Raw genomic sequence first — 18719 nt, 5'->3', positions numbered from 1 at the left:
TATTTGAAGATATCATCGATTCAATTATTGCTCTCTTTAATTGAATTAATGCATGCATTAAATCAATTATTGCTCTCATCAAATGAATTAAAGCGCGCTTCAATTCAATTATTGCTCTCATCAATTGAATTAATGCGCACATCAATTGAATTAATGAGAGCAATAATTGATTTAATGCACGCATTAATTCAATTATTGCTCTCTTCAATTCAATTGATGAGAGCATCAATTGAATGAATGAGAGCAATAATAGATTTGATGCGCGCATTAATTCAATTATTGCTCTCTTCAATTCAATTGATGAGAGCATTAATTTCGTAGAAATATTGCTCGCAATAATTGATTTAGAGCTCGGTATAAATAATTTGATGATCTCTTTAATTCAACTGAAGATATCTTTTAATTATTTACAATGCTTTTGTATAAGGAATTAATGCACGCATCAATTCAATTAAAAAGATCATTAATTCAATTGTGGATATGTTGAATTGAAGATATCTTTAATTATTTAGTTGCTCTCTCTAAATGAATTAATGCTCTCTTCAAATGAATTAATGTGCGCATCAATTCAATTATTGCTCTCATCATTTGATTTAATGCATGCATTATATCAATTATTGCTCTCTTCAATTGAATTGTAGCGCACATCAATTCAATTGTTGATATCATAAATTCATTTGAAGAGATCATTAATTCAATTAAAGCGCACATCAATTCAGCAGAAGAATTAATGCTATCATCAATTCATTTAATGTGCGCAATAATTCAGAATTGAAGATATCATTAATTATTTGAAGAGATCTTTAATTAAATTGTTGCACGCATCAAATGAATTGATGATATCTTCAAATAATTGAAGATATCTTCAATTATTTGAGTTTATGTTAATTTGGCGTTCCATATATATGGTCTCCACATTGTAACGTACATTTACTGTGACCCCCCCAGCCCGATCTTTTGATGAAATCCTACCCTCATTGTAGTAAGTATGTAGTAAATATGAGACTAACATAAAAAAGTACATATACTCCCCAGAGCTTTGAGTCATCTGGATGTGGCAAACTTTCTGACCTTTCGACCCAGAAATGAAAAGTAATAATCCTCTTCTTACCCGTTATCATAGTAGCAAGTGTGAGACCAATATCTGAAATAGTACATTCTGTATATATTGCATTGTACAGTGTATATCGTCCCCATTTCATCCAATCCAATTAAAATTAGATGTTAGATCCGCTCGCATACATATGTATGCGAGTACGCGAGCGGATCTAACATATAATTTTAATTAAATTGCATTTCATCCTTCTGGACACAATTTTGTCTGAAACGATGCTGTGATGAGATAGTAAAGCAGATCAGGGTCACAAGATCAGAGTCACAATGCAGTACAGATATTTATTATGATAAGACTAGAAATAACACACATACAGTACAGATATAACACAATGTATAACACTCTAAATTATAATAGATATAAAAATAGACAATGCTGTTACCTCCCACCGTAATCATCAAAACTGGATTCACTTGCAACACGTTTGTTATTATTGTTTCAACAATGTATGGAAGAACTGAATTTCCACAAGTTTCGTCATTTATCAAACAGTGAGAGATTTGGTGCATATATCCCTTCACCGTCAACTAACGTGCCTGAAGAACAGAAGTGTTGTAATTGTAAAAGGGAATAAATACAACCATTTTGTTTCACATCAATTAAAATGCATAAAATTAGCAAAAAGTCATGGAAATCAGATAAAATATTGAACAGTAACAACACAAGATTCAATTGTGGACGGAAATTATGAAAGCCTCAAAAACGTAAAAAGAAGTGGGTATATAATCCTCGTGTAGAGCAGATCTAATGCTAGTGCCTAGTGGTGTCTGTCGGATCTAATGCTAGTGCCTAATGGTGTCGGTCAAATCTAATACAGTCATAACAGTAATCTGATCATAAGGCCATAAAACGTAGGCAGGCTTAATTTTCTTTTATCTCGGACTCACTTTTTCACTATGTTCCCTCTGTAAAGTGAGACTTGGGGTCAAAAGTGAGCATATCTAAGTTTTATCACGCAAGGGCCAAGTTCTGACCTGACATCACATGAACCTGCTTTCTTACACAGGATACAAAATACATAAAAATACAAAATAAAAATGGTATGCCAAAAGTCCCCCCCCCCCCCCATGCTAATTTTGCCAAACACTGAGAAAAATACTTTTGTCCCATTTGTAATTCTCTTGAAACTATTCGGACTACTAAGTGTAATGGGTAAATCTAAAGCCACCCTGTTTTGAGATTGCATATTCAGAATGAAAACGAAATGACTGAAAATAAAACGGGAGCTAAAATTTCCCATATACTGCACAGTAAATGCATGCAAGTTTGAAACTTTAACAAGCAGAGCTAATGGAGAGAAATAATCTCAATATTCACACTACATCCTGGTATTTTCTATTGCAAAAATATGATGTTGCTAGATCTGTATGACTAACAGTTTTGACTGTCAGATGCACTTCGTGTCTGTGTATAATTATGATTTATCCATTGGCCACAAAAATATCTTAAAATTAAACTATGTGTTTTGTTTTTAAAGTCACATAAAAATATGTTCTCCCAGTAAAATATTTTGCACATATATGTTTTATATTCAGAACACTGTCCCTGTTTGGCTCCAGGAATTTAAGGATAATTCTACATTATCAAAAATCTATAATCATACATTTTTATAAACATCTGAATTGCAATTTACATCTCTTTGTCAAAATAGTGTGTCATCAAAAACCGACACAGACTTAAAATGTTGCCAAATCACTCCAACATGCAAAAAGGCACAACAATAGTTTGTTTTATCTGGACATGACCAGAAAAAATAATCTTTGAATTAGGTAATATACACAAAACAGAGTATTCACATCAATGTCTGCAGCAAAATATGTGTACGATTTACACAACATTTCAGACTGTGCAACATTTACATTAGACTTCATTGTATTCAGTTTGATTAAAAAAAAAAACACACTGGCAGGTTATTTCCGAAAATACTTATTCTTGCTACAAAAATCATAATAGCCCTTGCAAAATGTTTCTCTTATCTGCAAATTAATTTAGTGTGTATCTAAAAATGTTTGGAAAAGGATTGTTGAAATTTGTCAGAGGAAATTCCAAACTGAAATTTTGGCAGAACTGTCCTATACATTAAAAATGCCATTATGTAATGTATAACACCAATCAATACCCCTGGCAATAAAACTACACTGCATTGAAATACAATGTACCTGGTATAACCAGTTCATGCATTTCTGTTCAACAGTCTGTTCAATAGTTTTCAAAGATTACAGATGCACTGCAGTTATTTGTAGCAATAAAAAATACAGAGGCTTGAGTACATGTATATAAAATATCAGACACACAGTATTGTGTCCATCATTTGAGGTCAACTTTAGAGTGTGTTCAGTCCTCATTCTAAAAACAATAAACAACAGCTTATTTCTAAAACTTGCTATTAAACACCCACAGAACACACACAGTAAAACTTGCTTATTTTAAGAACTCAGTAAAAAAGAAATCTGGGTTATAAGGAAGTGGAAATAGTAACCACAATTAATAGTTAAATACATTCATTTAATGATAAAAGGAACCCTGATTACTTCAGCATTGAAGCATTATCTCATGCAAATCATGCTGGTAGGACTGCTGCATGGTGAGAAGAACAAATGGACAATTTGTATCCTCACCATGTGGCATTCATACCTTGTGATTTCTAAAGAAAATATTTTAGCAACGTCAAATTCAAGAAATTTCTGTAATCATAACTCAATTTGGTACAACAGCCATAAAACTGCAAAGGCTACTTTATTGAAATACATTAATTGGGTAGTCTGGCATTACGATTGGTGCCAAATGTTTACATACATGTATTTTTTAAATATTATCATAACAAAATCTAAATACAGTATAAGGAATTAATAAAGGTGTCACCAGGAATCCCCTATAAGCAAGTTTTACTGTATCTATTAAATAGTAAAAATAAATGCAGATCTCAAAGTCTTTACTTCAAGTAAAGTTTTGCTTGTAGCCTGCAGAATGTACACACTGAATTAAGTGGAAGAGGAACTCTGTAGGTACAAAGGAGACTAGATTATCAGCACTAAAGGGATGTATCTAACACAAACCTGCAGACAATAGACAGTCTTTTCAGACCTAGGATATCCATTAACTGTCCATATAAATTTCACATGGTCAGAACCAAGTCCACAAAATGTTGTTTGGTGGTGTCCACAGTATGTTGCACTGTGCAAATAGTGATGGGTTGAGAGAAGATGAGGCAGTCTGAGATTTGTCACAAAAGGGGGATTGTGATGGGTTGGAAGATGGTTGTCACACTGGGGTGGGTGGGAAGGAGAGAAGATGGTGTCAATGTGGGGATAGCAATGGGTTGGGAAATTATGATTTGTTACACTGTGGGGATTGTGATGGGTTGGGAAGAGAAGATCGGATAGCCTAAGGGTGGGTCCGCGGCCTGCACGGTAAGGTTTCGGAGGATGGTGGGGTGAGCCTGGATGCTGTAGCGCTCCTCATCATCATTGGTGAAATACAGAAGCTCCAGGCTGAGGTTGGCCCATTGACCTTTCACAGCCTCACTGTTCAGACGTCCGATGTACACCATCTCCTCTTGCAAGGTCAACAGACGGCTACTGTAGGTACCCTGAAAATATGAATGTACATGTAATTAGTATTTTTCCATCCTCTGAAGTTACTCCAGTTTCATCCTCTGAAATTACTCCAGTTTCATCCTCTGAAATTACTCCAGTTTCATCCTCTGAAATTACTACAGTTTCATTCTCTGAAATTACTACAGTTTCCTTTCTCTGAAATAACTAGTTTCCATTTATTAAAACTTGTTTTCATCCTGTAAAATCACTGGTTTACACCCTCTAAAATTACTTCAGTTTTCACCCTCCAAATATAATAATAACAGTTTCCATAATCTAAAATTACTACATCTTATATCCTCTAAAATTACTACATCTTATATCCTCTACAATTACTACATCTTATATCCACTAAAATCAACAGTTTCCATCCAATAAACTTACCACAGTTTCCATCCAATAAACTTACCACAGTTTCCATCCAATAAACTTACCACAGTTTCCATCCAATAAACTTACCACAGTTTCCATGTTACTTGTGTATCATATTATTACCTACGTATTATGTTATTACCTGTGTGTTATGTTGTTACCTGTGTGTTATGTTATTACCTATGTATTATGTTATTACCTATGTATTATGTTATTACCTATGTATTATGTTATTACCTATGTATTATGTTGTTACCTGTGTGTTATGTTGTTACCTGTGTATTATGTTATTACCTATGTATTATGTTGTTACCTATGTGTTATGTTATTACCTGTGTATTATGTTATTACCTGTGTGTTATGTTGCTACCTGTGTGTTATGTTGTTACCTGTGTGTTATGTTGTTACCTGTGTATTATATTATTACTTGAAGGCCAAGGTTTTCAACTGGTCGGTTTTCCTCAGGTACGTTAAGTTCAGGGCTGAGCTAATTTAAAGCAGGTAAGAAGCCCCGAGCCCAAGGAAACCCTGCTAGCTTGTATATACCGTCACAAATATGTTATCATTGTATTACCTGTGCCTTGTTGTGACCCAGGGAGAACAAGTTGGGGACAGAGTTGAGGACAGAGGACTTCCATTCCTCCTCTTTCTCCAGACCGATGTACCAGTCACTGTCAAACTCAGTCAGGTATTCCTGTATCTCCTCTGGGGTGGTGGCCTCTCCCATCAGAGTCTGGTCCAGCATCATCTTAAAGCCATACCTACCAAAGTCAGAAGTATATCATAAATCAAAGACTACATGGCTCACCTTACAGAATGTCAGTTTAGAAAAGTCTCACCACAAATTAATAGTCCATACAGTGTATTCTACAGTAGTTAAGCTGTTTGTGTCCCCCATCCCATGCAAATTAATGATCTCTATACACTTCATTACCCACACAATATCACTTACACATTAAATTTTTAAATTTTGTTATATGGGAGCACCTACCCTAAATTGAGCTAAAATCAAATATCAATAAAAGTAACCAATTTATTTCATATTCTTATTTCTTCCATCAACAGCACATTGACGGTCATCAACACAAAAAAAAGAGTGTAAACAAAGCAAGAGAAGATTGCAGAATTGTCTGTCTAATTTCTAACTCTTGCAAGAAACAGCATTATATTAAGACTAGGAGTGCCAAAAAATAAATAAATAGAATACAGAAAGTCAAATTCCAGAACTATTCATTATTCTTATGAACAGTACCGATCAAATCTATTGTATATCTAAATTTAGACCAATAACACTCTTTTCTACTAAATAGACATTGGGAAAAAATTCCATCCTCTATTGAATTTTAAGGAAAAAAGTTTTTTAGGTGCCTACAATTTTTCATTTTCTTTTTCTGACCAACTGCTTGAATTAAGGACTTTGATATTTACTTTAAATCGCCCTTCCAACTTGAATTTTTGAAGAAAGAAATCCCATAAAACAGAAAATAAAAAAAATAAAGGCTTTAGAATGTAAATCATGCAATATAAATAGAGTGACCTCTGTATAGAATGTGAATCATGCAATATAATTTTTCTCCTACACTCTGTAAAGTTACCTGTAGGCCTTGAGGACTAACTTATAAAGCACCTTGTCCTCTGACAGCCAGTCTAACATCGCATTCCATGGGAGGTCTCCATTGTAGAACTTATATAATGTGTTGGCCCCTCCCATCGCAGCTGAAAGATCAATTATAAATATTACAAATAAACAAAGGAAAGATTAAATCATACCAATGATTAAATTATAAATCCTACCAATGAACAAGTGAAAGACTTATAAAGTGATATTGATATCATTTAGTTTCTGTGAATAAACACCATAAACTCACAGTTCGCTTCAAATATTGAGTAACAGGCCATGACCAGCTGAGAGTAACAGTTGATGAGTACATCGTCACTGGCGACCTGATCCTTGACCTGGTCAACAGGTCCCTCCACGCAAGACCAATCCAGGGTCCCCAAGACATACTTAAACCACTCTTTGGGGAATTTTCCTAAATATCGAGATACCTGTGAAGACTCCAGGGGTAGCTCTCGCCATTTCTGGGGCAGACTTACATGCACAGAATGAGAGCATTTAAAGTCTGGGGAACCAGCTAAATTTGTCACTGGTTTGAATATCCCATTGTTCGCCTTTTTACTATCAAACTTTGAGACAGTTCCTGCTGTCCTTTTATTTTTGTCTAAGACTGGTAGTCCTAGCTCAAAGTCATTCATTAAATCATCAATGTCATCATCAAACTTGTTGGTAGTCTTAGCAGGTGCTTGGAAGGCAGGTGCCCCAAAAGCAGGTGCTCCAAAGGCAGGAGACACAGATTTTTTTGGCTCCTGCTTCTTTGTATTTGTTTTCTTTCTATCTGTAAACTCATCCTCAGAAAAAATACTGTCTGTAAAACTGCCCAGCGAACCCCAGGACGAGTTCATTTTGTTCTGTTTGGAGGAGGAGGGCCTCCCTGCATAAGTCTCCATGGCTATCACAGCTTTGTCATTATGATGAATAGAAGCTTTTGAAATTCTCCCTGATATATTGTTATTATTTTCACTTCCTGTCCCCTTACTCACATTTTCTTTCTTTTTACTGTGTTCTTTAAGTTTTAATTTATTCACATGATGCAACAGTACCCACACAAGGCTCTTTATAAATGAAGACATGGTGACATCAAAACTTCCTGGCTGGTCTATAATTCCAGTAAGAACATTGCGGGCATCTGAATATGTCTTAATAGGTTCAATATCCACTAGAGTTAGTGTGTGAAGTGGATAATGATTTAATGGAAAACAGCCAAGATCCTCGGGAAATGCCTCCTCGAATATGTCATCTAGTCGGGTGGCTTCAGCGGTGTGGCAGGACGTCTCCTGGAGCTCTAGACCCTTAATATTGACTGAGCAGTAGCCAGACCCTCGCTCCAGGATCATGATCCACACCAGGCGATCTTGGTATCGCACCAGGTAGTGGTTTCCCACACACGCCTCACCTGAAAATGATGAATATGGAACTTTGATAATTACATATTCCTGAGAACTACATATCCCTGATAAATAAAGAACCCTGATTGATATACATCCCTCATAAACACAGAACCCTGATCACTGATAAATGTAACCGAGTTATAGTATTCACATAATACATGTAATCATTTCTTATTCCAGTATGATTTCATTCTCATTACACAGGTTTTAATTGGATCTCATTATTCTCATGTGTAAGATTGCAAGTGTGGTCAAACATCTAGGTAACATAATATAGACACCATATTATTATACATAAATAACAACATGGCTTCAATCTCAATATGACTAAAATGGCCTTGCTGTTCTGGAAAAGATTTATTTTAAAAAGACACCCCCTCCTATATTTATAAATTATGTAAAATTTGATCCCTGATTTTAGCCCCATCCTAAGCCCAGGGTCATTTAAAAAAAATCTGAATTCAGAACAATGCATTGTCTATTGATATGATTTAGTGTGTCCCTGCTACTCTTGATTTTTTCTTCAAACTTCCAAAACATTCTAATGTAAATCTTTGATTACCTATTTAAGCCAACCCTAATCAAATATGAATTTGCATTTCATTGAAATGCTTGCATATTTTGAAATATATCTAATCAGTGGTACATTACAATATATTCCCATATAAAACTTTGATCCCCTATTGAGGCCCCATTCCAACCCCAGGTATTGATTTGAATAAAATTGAATCTACACTACCTGAGAATGCTTGCTTAATGATGATGACATATCATGGCCCAGTTGGTCTCAAGAAGATTTTTATATAAAATTTCCTCACATATTGCCATGTAAAAATTTGATCCCCTATTGTGGCCCCTACCCCTATGATCTGCACTACAGGGAGTGGTTGCACATGGATATGGCTAATCAGGACTCTACTGTTATTGAGAAGATTTTTAGAAATGTTTCCTTATAAATTCTCATATAAAACTTTGACCCCCTAATGTGGCTTCACCCCCCCCCCCCCCACCCCCCCCCCCCCCCCCCCCCCCCACCCCCCACCCCTGTGGCCATGATTCAAACAAACCTGAATTCAGCACCACCTTAGAAATCATGCACATCAATATGACTAATTATGATCCTGCTGTTTTTTAAAGAAGATTTTCGCTATATATTCCATTGTAAACTTTGATCACCTCTTATGGCCCCATCCTACTCCCAAGGACCATGATTTAAACAATTTTGAATCTTCTCTCACTAAAGGGATAGTGAAGGTCATTTTGTTCAAATTTTTGGAAAGAATTAAAATGAGTCCAAATCACTCATACAAGTCATTTTCTGCAAAAAATAACAATTTCATATATTTACCTACATTTATTTCCAAATCTAAAACAATTATAATCTTGAAATTATGTCTCCTGAATTTTTGCTTCCTGGACAAAAATTCAATCTGTTATACAAGTTGGGTTGGCTCCTGGTGTAACTTTTGACACTTATGCAGTCATTTTAGAGTTGAAAAATATCAAAATATCTCCCATAACGGGGGGGGGGGGGGGGGGGGGGGGGGGGGGGTTATATCTTTTTTAATCATATTAGAAAGGAATAAAATGATTTGGGGTGAGAAAAAAACATTCACCAAATTGAGCTTTACTATGGGTGTGACCCTCAATTTGAATAATTCTAAATTCCCTTTACCTAAGGATGTTTCAGGTAAGTTTGGTTGAAATTGGCCCGGAGAAGTTGAAAATGTGTAAAATTTATGGATAGACAGACGGACAACAGATAATCAGAAAAGCTCACTTGAGCTATAGCTATCATCATTAGAGTGTAGAGCTGCTTGAAAAAGTATTGATTCACTCAACAGGGAATTTATGCAGTTATTTTAATCATGCAATGGACCTGCTCTAAAAAGTTAAACTTAGGAACCCGATGTCCTATCTCATGAAGGCAAGTAAAAACAATAAACTATGTTTACTGTTAAATACTGGCTGTAAAACATTAAGTATTAAGTGATTGTTACCTAATCTTCCATCTGCAAAAGCTGTTCTGAGTGCTCCACTCAGTACAGGAGTCAGCTGTTTGTAGAACATTGTGTCAGGATTCACATTAGCAGATGCCCCCACCTCCTCAGGCCAGAACTTGTTGGGTCGAGGGAACCCCATCACAAACAGCGGAAGGGTGAACAGTGGAAGAAGGGGGGCAGACAGGATAGATGCCAAGGACACCATACTGAAGACAAGAGGAAACAGGAACACAGACACACCGATCAACGCCACAGTGGATCCTCTCCTCTGTTTCTTGTCAGTCCAGGAGGTGATTAGGATGGTCACACAGAAATAAAGTTTGTTCAGGAACTGAGTGGCTCTGTCTCGACACAGACCAATCAACAGAGAAAGAATGGGGAAAAGCATGAGGTCAGAAGTTGACGTCACGTTAACCAGAAAGATGTGTGCAATAGAAAGCTCCAACAGACTGTTGACTGTACTCTGCCAAATCTACAAAAGACACCACAGTAGTTCTCACCTTATATCACGAAAATCCTCATAATTTAGCATATCAACAAATCAGTGCTTCATAAATCTTTGAATTTCACTTTTCCCCTCTTGTTTAGACATAAATTAGGATTCTTCAGTGTATCATATATCAAAAACTTTAGCTGATTGCACCAAGATACTTTCTTTCTACAAATGTCCAATATCAAAAACTTTAGCTGATTGCACCAAGATACTTTCTTTCTACAAATGTCCAATAGTTTCTAAATTTTCTCTCTTCTGTTGAGATTATTTTCAATCTATGGCAGTACCTCAGTATCTGAAAGAATTTTCTTTTAAAACAGACTTCCACTGAGCAGACTACTTACGGTCCTGAAGACACGGACTACACCGAAGATATACCACACCGCCGTGACAGTACTGAGAGTGGCAGTGGCTGATACAGAGGATGGCTCACTACTGGTCACCAGCAAAGATGAGTACATCAACATGGTCAGTGGGGACACTAAGAACAGATACATAGAACACTTTAGTAATATCAAAGTACAATTATCACATCCTCGTATACCCAACGTACAATCATCACATCCTCGTACACTCAATGTACAATCATCACATCCTCGTACACTCAATGTACAATCATCATATCCTCGTATACTCAATGTACAATCATCACATCCTCGTACACTCAAAATACAATCATCATATCCTCGTACACTCAATGTACAATCATCATATCCTCGTATACTCAATGTACAATCATCACATCCTCGTATACTCAATGTACAATCATCACATCCTCGTACACTCAATGTACAATCATCACATCCTCGTACACTCAATGTACAATCATCACATCCTCGTACACTCAATGTACAATCATCATATCCTCGTATACTCAATGTACAATCATCATATCCTCGTATACCCAACGTACAATCATCACATCCTCGTACACTCAACGTACAATCATCACATCCTCGTACACTCAACGTACCATCATCATATCCTCGTACACTCAATGTACAATCATCACATCCTCGTACACTCAACGTACAATCATCACATCCTTGTACACTCAACGTACAATCATCATATCCTCGTACACTCAACGTACAATCATCACATCCTCGTACACTCAACGTACCATCATCATATCCTCGTACACTCAATGTACAATCATCACATCCTCGTACACTCAACGTACAATCATCACATCCTCGTACACTCAACGTACAATCATCACATCCTCGTACACTCAACGTACAATCATCACATCCTCGTACACTTAACATACAATCATCACATCCTCGTACAATCATCACATCCTCGTACACTCAACGTACAATCATCACATCCTCGTACACTCAACGTACAATCATCACATCCTCGTACACTCAACGTACAATCATCACATCCTCGTACAATCATCACATCCTCGTACACGCAATGTACAATCATCACACCCTCGTACACTGAATGTACAATAATCATATCCTCGTACAATCAATGTACAATCATCACATCCTCTGATACTTTACATACAATTATCATATCTTCATATACCTAACGTAGTTATTACATCCTTGAATACCTAATGCAGAGACATCACGTCCACCGATACCTAGCATACAGTTAATCACATCCTCATATACCTAACATTTACTTTGTCTTCTACACATGAGAAGAAATCAACTATGGGTATCCAACAATGCACTCAATATTGGTGAAATATACTTGAGGCCGATTGCCTTTATATACCTATTTAAATTGTACAGTATATTTTTGACTTTCACTGTCTTTAATTTTCCATCCAAAAGTGCACTAATTGTTCTCTGGAAGCAAAACTAGGAGTAAAATAGTTGCTAGAGCACTCTATTTCTTGTTTAAAAAACACGATATCAAGAGCATCCTTCTAAAAACTGTCTGATACTTAATGATTGAGAATCAGATCTGATGAGGTATTGACCATTGCACTACAATGATTATGAAATATTGTACTATTACAATCTTTTGTAATGGACTGGACTGATCAAATTCTTTTGAAAGATAAATTTAAATGAATGTGGAAACAAATGAATTGATACAAAACCAAATCATTACTTTTCTAAATGGCAAATTGGTAATGATAAATGGCATTATTCCCATCACTGAATAAACTTTTCATTTCATAGTACAATAAATAACATTAGCTAATAATTTGTTAGCAATAATCTAGAATTTTAGTGTGGAATATCTAAGGCATTATTGAATGAAAACTTTTGATGAAATAAGATGCTTGCTAAAACATTCAGGGTACAAGTGAACACTACTACAAACTAGAATGTAAACAAAGACGGCAGACCAGCAGCTATCTGCAGAAGCTGTCAGATTTCGATATGTTATACCTATCATTAGTATCAATTAATTCTTGTAAAATGTCAACACTGGGTTACATCTATTTTCAGCAAATACTGTAGGGATTATCATAATTTACAATTTGAAACATTTCATTAGATTGATGCATTTGGATGAATGTTGCAAATGTGTATAACTATGATGTTACACGTATTCTATGCTTTTGTTTCTAACTAATTCAATATCAACATTAAACTACTGAAATATAGTTTAGTCATATAATCAAGGAGTTATTGGACTTATACAGGTGAATATTGGCACTCGTTGGGAGTAAAATATTTCAAACCCAACCCAGCCAATATTCACCAATATAAGTTCAATAAGTCAACCCTATATCATTTGATTATCACAAGCAACAGCAGAAACAATATTTAAATTAGTTTAAAATCTAAAAACATATTTCCTCATTTAAATTATGGGTATCTATAGGCACTATTCCTATATGGTTAAAAAAAAATTGAAGACTTACCCCAGTTGACAATAATCCTCCGCACAATCCCTAAAGGTTTCAGCATCCTCATTCTGTTGAGATAAGGTTTGCTGATCCGGGCTGAACTGGGAAACAGTCGATTTCTCAGCAACCCAAAAAATATGTACACATTCTGAATATCTCTCACAATTTTCTCCACAACACAAAGACCAATTGTGACATATCCAAGGATCTTCCATACATCTCCACTGAGCGTGTGGGAGTTCAAATTTAACAATCCCGCACTGGTCCCTACTAGTGCCAGCATCAGAAGATGATATAAGAACTGAAATATGTCCCATCTCCACAAAAACCCCTTGACCCCTGTTTCCATGGCAATGGCCCCTTGGTCATCTGAAACCTTGTTCCTGTTCCTGCAGGTGAGGATAATCTGGTTCCCCAGCCCTCCGAGATCAATACTCAGTAGATAACCACAAAGAGCTGACAGCAGGACAGTACCGAGACACTGGGACAGGAAGTAAGCTCCCAAGTACACGCACACCGACAATGTCAACAGGACCCCCAGCCTGTAAACAATTCAAATCTGTCATCAAATAACTAACTAATGCAGCAAATGTGTATTTCAACATCAGTACATAAATTCTCAGTAAGTACACTGCAATAAGAATGGACTGTAGTTCTTTAGTTTTCTCCTTAAATATCTGTAGTTGTGATGGTTTATTCAAGTAACAAACATTAAGTTTTTGGAGTTTGCAACTCAAAATTTAATAAAAAGAAAATCACAAAATATAAATTATGTAAGTAATATTTTGAAATGTGTCAAACTCAATTAAAATGCGATGTTCCTTCTTAGAATTAGTACGTTAAACATATCTCACTAATAGCACACTAGAATCAAGTGATTCAGCTACAGTACAGTAATGAAAATGTTGACTTTCTATTGCATAAATAAATGACAAACATATTTAAAAATCATATTTATTTCGCCAGTGTAAAACTTAAAAACATTATGTTAAACATAAAATAAATATCATTATGTTTTAGAATAAGCAACTTTCAATACAACGATCTCCATAGACGCTAGCTTGAAGCCACCTTCGCCTATCAAGATTTTCTGGGAAAATCAGCTTACCCGGCGAGATGCATGCGCAATTCCAGCTCACAATCAATCTGATTAAAACAAGATCCTGAGATCCGCTCACTTAGATCGCTACACTAGGATCTGACGTAACCCCATATAGGGTCACGTCCGCATGACCTTTCGTTAAGCGAATCAAATTGACACTGTCGATTTATACCAACGATAATTTTTCTCCCATGAACCTTTGCGTGATTATTTACGTTAGAGATGTAAAAAAAAAAGTTTAAAAAAAAAATGACTGCGCGTTTGACAGACGATTGCACACTTGTCAAAACATGCGATTTAAACAATGTCTGTATTCTCTGTGGGTTTTCTTTCATTTAACGCTAAAAAATCCCGATGGAGTTCACAATTCAAGGAAAATGGCTGCGATTGTTTGGTTTGAAAGAAAACATATCGCAGCTAGATGCGATGTCACAATGCACCGTTTACGTCGACTGGCGTTATATTCCTCGCGTTATTTAAGTAAACCATCTTGAAAACTATTCAATTCGTACCCGTCCCTATTCATACATAAATCTGAATTCACAATTAATTTAATTTGGGTATATTTCATATCGTACGTTTTGTTGTTTGAATGAACGGAATAGATTAGGCATTATTGTGAAAGTTTAAAATTTGTTAAGCGAGAATATACAAATTTACAGTGTGGAATAAACTTCGTGGGAGAGAGATTACAGAAATTTGTTTACGAATTGCCAGGAACCTCTTAAATAGCCATCATTGTCTGTATGGCGCAATCTGACTGGCTGATAGTTCTCATGAATATTCCAAGCGAAAGGTCATGCGGACATGACCCCCTATGGGGTTACGTCAGATTCTAGTGTAGCGATTGTGAGCGGATCTCAGGATCTGGTTTTAATCAGATTGGCTCACAATCAAGTGTGTTGCCGGTCATTACCGGTTAACCCAGGTACGCTGAATCGTTAGAATCAAATATATGGTAATAGCTAACTCATCGTGACCATACCCCTTTAAACACGTACAGCTGGCACATAATAAAAGAGGCTGATGCTATCTGTAACTTATTTACAGAGACTTTTCAGGACAAACCAAAGGTTATGAACTGAATATCAAAAATACAATAACTTAATTACTACTATCTCCTACTTTTTGAAGAAAGGTAACTCTTGATACTGAAATTTTGATAAAATGTTATACATACGTTATTTTTGTTGAAACATTATTGGATACAATACATTTTTTCTTAATTTTCATAATCGTTTCAACCATTAAAATATTTTGTTATGCAGCAAACAGACACTGCATGGAAAATAAACTGCTGAAACTTGCAGTGAGAGCGAAATGTCGCCGGACCGACGGACATATCCGGTAATTTGACTCTCGGTCTGGTAAACTTCGTTATATTTCCGGTCCAAATGTCTGGCGACTTTCCGGCAATGGTTTTGGAAACTATGCAGTGTTTTTCCCCCTTATATAACTGGTACCGATAAATGGTACCATTCCCAATGTCAAAAACCGGTGATTTTTCCCAATTTTGAGACTAAAAATTCCCAATTCACTTGCCGCAAAATAGACCGTTGAAATCGTAATTTTCTTAGTCTGAAACGTATGAGTTAACTAAAATGTTCACTTCCGGTATTAAATCAAAAGTACAGATTATGGCAGTGTGTTTTGTAGAGCTACGACGATTCCTTATGTCTCACAACAAATATTACCATAAAAAAGTTTGTAAAGAGATGAATACTTCTTGTTTTGTTCTCTTTTTTCTTTTCTTTTAGTTGAAATCATTTGCCTATACATTGGTAGAAAATTCCCAATTTGTTCGATTTTGACGCTATTTTTCCCAATTGAATGGGTACCGGTACCAGTGGGTAGAAAAAAATCGCTGCTACATTTCAACTTCCAGTTCCGTTTATAAAAAAAAACATACAAAAACGGCAACATGTTCCAATTAAAATGGAACAGTAATGCAGTCCCCGGTAAACCTTTAAAACGAAAATCCAATGACCAGGAGGCTCAAAGTCTTTCATATTTTAATATAAAAATAATACTACTTTTTTTCGGTCTGGTAAAATGTGATTCGGTCCGGTTATGTTCCTGTGTTTACCAGACCGAATGTCCTGTAAAACATTTCAACATTTCGCGATCACTGAACTTCTTTTTGCTCTCTATGATTCACTGTTTAGCTAATGATCAATTATATCTCATAAGATCACATGAATACAATGGTCTACAATGTTTAAGTCTTTATCATAATAATATATACTACAGAAAACCTGCACAATATAAGGGGGAAAATACATTTTCATTTTTTGTTATCTGAGGGATGGAGTGTCTTAAAAGACACAGGCAGTGGTTGGCACATACAAATTCTGGGATTGACAAACTAATTACTGTTAACTTGTTGCAAGAGGATAATCAATATCGCTCAGAGCTTTTACTACTTTATAAATCTATGTCTTCAAATTCATACCATGTCCGCTAACATTACAGTTAAATATATATATATTCATCCTTATACACTGGTGTAAACAAACCTCTCTCTGAGAAAGCTAATTACTAAAATCTCCATGAACATCCACAGATAATTAGTAGTATCACTGAGACTAAGCTTACATCATAAAACAGAGGTCCATATGTTGTTTTTATCTATAAAGAACTTGACCAGCTATTAGTAATATGGATAAGAATATGAAGAATTAATCAACAGAAAGTCATTAAACCCATACACATTATCCAGAGTAGCAGAGTCAAGAATAACTTTATCAACATGCCCAGTGACACTTGGATATGAGTTCTCTCCCTTTCCTCCTTCCCTATTGTACCTGAGATCTGAAGCCATTGGGGATCCTCCCAGGAGGTAGACATGGATCTGTTCCCCCATCCACAGGAAGAAGCAGTCCACTGGGGGCAAGAACCCACAGGTCCACAACACAGGCAGAAACACAAACAGAACATGAAGGGCTTGGTTTGTAGTTAGAAATGTACTCTGGCTTTCATATCTGTAACAGAATTCAATATATGAACACATTCCAATAAACACTTTAAATAAAATGTTTATGTAGTATTGCCATAGAGTCTTTTGAACAATGTTAGTATTGGCTTTAAACTCACCTGTACAAAAGATCAAACGCTGAAAACATGAGAACATAAAAGGGCCTGGTCAAGGGAGATAACTCCCACCTGTCCATCGTCCTATAGGTAGCAGGCTCTGGTGGTGCTGCCACAGTGAGTGGATATTGGGCCACCAGCACTGTGAACCAGCCAAAAATAAATAGAACCACAGTGGCCCCTGTATTGTTGCTGAACAGTCCATTTAGTGTGGTGGGCAAGAGATACCACAGGGCAAGGCTGCACATACAACCTGATATCACAGCATGAATGGCAATGTTTGCAATAAACTTTTTTCTTGGGATGACAAACTCAACAGTTTCTACTCCACAACATGACACAAAATCTATCTCATCTTCCTCTGCCAGGAGATTCTTTTTCGTAGGGTATGGTAGATCTGGAGTAAATTTAACTTGTACAATAGTGGTGACAATGTGAATAGTAATTACAACGATCAGCATCAGACATCCAAACAGAATGACACCAGTCACATCATTGATTGTGTTCAACTCAACAAGCAGTGTGACCACACCACCAAGAATGAATGGAATAATGAACAGGAGGACCTGGTTTATATACACGTAAATTGGAGCATCATAGCCAAGGCGGAGTTTCGGGCCCCCAAGAATGGTCTGTGGAAATCTCTTGGCGAAGAATTCCTGCTTGTATTCATTCAGAAGAGGGATCCCTGTACCCATGTTGCTGCTCGTGCGGATCAAGTTATGCTGGACCCAGTGTAGAATATCAACTCCATCCTTATAAAGAAAATGTCATCAAAATTTTGTAAACTGCTTGTCGAAAATTATCAAACCAATTTTAAACCGTTTGTTTTCATTGGAAACGAGCGATCACACCTGAGTTTGGGTTTACAAAAAAATCAATGTGAACTTACTTGCTAAAATTTACAGATTAGGATAAAATCTATCATAATATCACATATTGTGTATGGATTTACACAAAATGTGTCACAAAATTGGGTTTCTTGGGTGAAAAGCTTAAAAGTTTACCAACATTCCGAATGAACAGAAAACTAAAAATATCTATTAGTTTCGAATTGAGATATTAGGAAATTGATAGCAATTTACTGAAAAACATACATAAATTTTTTACAGA

At 36.0% G+C, this 18719-nt stretch overlaps 1 protein-coding gene across 1 annotated transcript; it reads right to left on the bottom strand.

The window, feature by feature from the left end:
• Positions 1–1381: 1381 nt before the first annotated feature.
• Positions 1382–18661, bottom strand: LOC125651628 (pecanex-like protein 4). The gene is made up of 10 exons (XM_048880315.2): positions 18499–18661; positions 17610–18361; positions 17321–17497; positions 13430–13956; positions 10932–11068; positions 10092–10566; positions 6951–8096; positions 6678–6798; positions 5657–5843; positions 1382–4703 (listed from the first exon to the last, which is right to left on the bottom strand). Exons 2-10 carry the CDS (start codon positions 18302–18304, stop codon positions 4452–4454), a joined length of 3717 nt encoding a protein of 1238 aa, XP_048736272.2. The 5' UTR covers positions 18305–18361; positions 18499–18661; the 3' UTR covers positions 1382–4451.
• Between the last annotated feature and the right edge of the window lie 58 nt (positions 18662–18719).

This window comes from Ostrea edulis, chromosome 5 (genome assembly GCF_947568905.1).
Source record: "Ostrea edulis chromosome 5, xbOstEdul1.1, whole genome shotgun sequence".
NCBI lineage: Eukaryota > Metazoa > Mollusca > Bivalvia > Ostreida > Ostreidae > Ostrea > Ostrea edulis.
This window is presented reverse-complemented; position numbering and strand designations above follow the sequence as displayed.

Coding starts and splice junctions, on each gene's coding strand:
- LOC125651628 (XM_048880315.2), bottom strand. CDS start 18,304: ATGGGTACAGGGATCCCTCTTCTGAATGAATACAAGCAGGAATTCTTC. Junction 13,957..17,320: donor CCAATGGCTTCAGATCTCAG/GTACAATAGGGA, acceptor AATTGTTTACAG/GCTGGGGGTCCTGTTGACAT. Junction 8,097..10,091: donor TTTTGCAGATGGAAGATTAG/GTAACAATCACT, acceptor CATCATTTTCAG/GTGAGGCGTGTGTGGGAAAC.